This window comes from Sinocyclocheilus grahami, unplaced genomic scaffold, assembly GCF_001515645.1.
Source record: "Sinocyclocheilus grahami isolate Dianchi unplaced genomic scaffold, SAMN03320097.WGS_v1.1 scaffold30524.1, whole genome shotgun sequence".
Lineage (NCBI taxonomy): Eukaryota > Metazoa > Chordata > Actinopteri > Cypriniformes > Cyprinidae > Sinocyclocheilus > Sinocyclocheilus grahami.
Genome location: NW_015521109.1, coordinates 1 through 2,421, shown reverse-complemented (window position 1 = coordinate 2,421; position 2,421 = coordinate 1). Strand labels below are relative to the sequence as shown.

Genomic DNA, 2,421 nt, shown 5'->3' with positions numbered 1-2,421 from the left:
TACACTTTCCCTGCTTCTCTCCACAGCTCCCCCAGGATACATCGCCCCTTTTAGGGTTCAGTTGGTTTTATTATAATCACATGAAACTTTTCCTACAATTCTGAAGAGCTTAGTATCATTTATAAAACAGCAGGAACCAGCAGCTAGACAATACACTTATTTATTCACATAGAAAAACACCGGAATAAAAAAGAGGGCATCAGTATATCAGTGTCTGATGTGAAATGAACAGTGATGATTTGGGGTGTGCTGGTCAGTATCTCCTCTGCCGGGGACTGAAGACGGTGCTGGGGTCCCGGTCTCGCTCGCGCTGGCTCTCGGGTGATGAGGGCTTCTCCGCGCCAGCGCTCTTGAACGGATCTCGCCCCGGCCGCAGAATCTGCTCCCCCATCCTCCTGTGCCGCTTCATGTCCGCCAGCACCTTGTCCAGCCGGGCCTCGCGCCTGACCGCGGAGCGAGCCGAGGATCCTGCAGAACACAGCTCAGCATCACTCACCAGATCGGCACACACCTGCGGAGAACAGCCGCGTTATACCTGGAGTCCTGCGGCGGCTCAGAAAAGAGTTCTTGGGAGTCGTCGTCTGTTCCTCGTCGAAATCAAATTCAGTTGGACTGAGAGCCCTGCAGAGCGTAGCAATAATCAATACATATTTACATCACATTATCATTTAATGTAACCATGTACAATATATGCACAGAAACGGGGTTTATATACGTAATTATAGAGTTACAATTTTAAGTCTCTTCTGCTCACCACGGCTGCATTTATTTGATCACAAATATAGTTAAAAACTGAAATATTATTAGAATTTAAAACAGCTGTTTTCTATGTGAATCTCTGTTAGACTGTAATGTATTTCTGTGATGCGAAGCTGTATTTTCAGCATCATTACTCCAGTCTTCAGTGTCACATGATCTTCAGAAATCAGTACAATATGCTGATCTGCTGCTATTAGTTAATAGCTGCTCAATTATTAATCACGGTTCATCATATCACTACTCAAACAGATGTACTGCTTGATATTTTTGTGATCTATTTTTTGCAGCATTCTTTGATGATTAGAAAGCTTTTATTTTTTTACATATAAATCTTCTGTAACATTATAAATGTCTTTAATGTCACTTTTGATCAATGTAACGTGTCCCTGCTGAATACAAGTACTCATTTCTTTTAGAAAAATCTTTTGAGTGGTAGGGTTTCCACAAAATATTACGTGATAATAATCAGAAGTGTTTCTAATAATCAGCATATTATACTGATTTCTGAAGATCATGTGACACTGAAGACTGGAGGAATGATGCTGAAAATACAGCTGCGCATCACAGAAATACATTACAGCTTAACAGAGATTCACATAGAACACAGCTGTTTTAGATTCTAGTAATATTTGACTGTTTTGACTGTGTTTTTGATCTAATAAATGCATCCTCTGTGAGCAGAAGAGCTTTGAGACACATGAAGAATGCAGAATGATGTGAGATGTATATCAGCGTATATCTGACGGACTTGCGCTGGTCCTCCTGCGGCTCCTGCGAGGCGTCTCCGTCTCTCTCAGGCGAGGGCGTGCGTGCAGGGGTCGGAGGTCGGCGTGGAAGCGGCTCCCACTTCAGCTCCAGCGGTTCTCCTTTAGCCAGGATCTGGTAGAGCCGCTTGATCTCGTGGGGCGGAGGCATCCAGCTCCTGGGCTCCTCCATCTCCTCGTCACTGTACGGGATCTCCCAGTCTCCGCTCATCTCTCCGTCCTCCTCCGCTTCTGCATCGCACACATTCAGAGTGGGGAGTAACTAGTCACATGTAACGGAATCACGTCATTTAATTACTAAATACATGGGTTGCACTTTATCTTAAGGTGTCCTTGTTACAGTGTAATTATACCTTAAAGCACTGAGTAATATTAATTAACCACGTGTCACAGACAGGTGTGGAGTGCGTACTTGTGTCGTCCTCTGCTGTAGCATCTTCATGCATCTCCTCGCTTCTTTCTGGCTCCTTTTCTTCCAGTTTTCCCGCAGTTTTCTCCTCCTCACGGACTCCCAGCGCCTCCTGCATCGCCTCTCCTGCGGGGAGCACAGCTCAAACGGCTGACTTCTACACACACTACATGGACAAAAGTATTGGCACCCTTCTAACGAGCAGGTCTGACTACTTCAGGCAGTTCCACGAGTACAGCTCTTAATGTTGCAGCATATGATGCTATTCTAGGGAATTGTGTGCTTCTAACAGTTTGCACAGGACTCTTTTCTATTCTAACACAACGATGCTTCTGTGTATATTTTACTTTAAATGCAGATTTGAGCCAAAACCTCATCACTTGTACATACATATGGACAAAAGCATTGGGACACCCCTTCTTTAGAACACAGAAAGGCACTTCTAACACTGTGGCAACATAATTCATGTATTTCCACTCTGCTGCAACA

General features: G+C 44.4%; 1 protein-coding gene across 1 annotated transcript; it reads right to left on the bottom strand.

The window, feature by feature from the left end:
• Nucleotides 1–22: 22 nt before the first annotated feature.
• Nucleotides 23–2,144, bottom strand: LOC107580307 (PAXIP1-associated glutamate-rich protein 1-like). Its single transcript, XM_016266029.1, has 4 exons — nucleotides 1,936–2,144; nucleotides 1,508–1,754; nucleotides 536–621; nucleotides 23–468 (listed from the first exon to the last, which is right to left on the bottom strand). The coding sequence occupies exons 1-4, from the start codon at nucleotides 2,048–2,050 to the stop codon at nucleotides 254–256; spliced, it is 663 nt and encodes a 220-aa protein (XP_016121515.1). The 5' UTR covers nucleotides 2,051–2,144; the 3' UTR covers nucleotides 23–253.
• Between the last annotated feature and the right edge of the window lie 277 nt (nucleotides 2,145–2,421).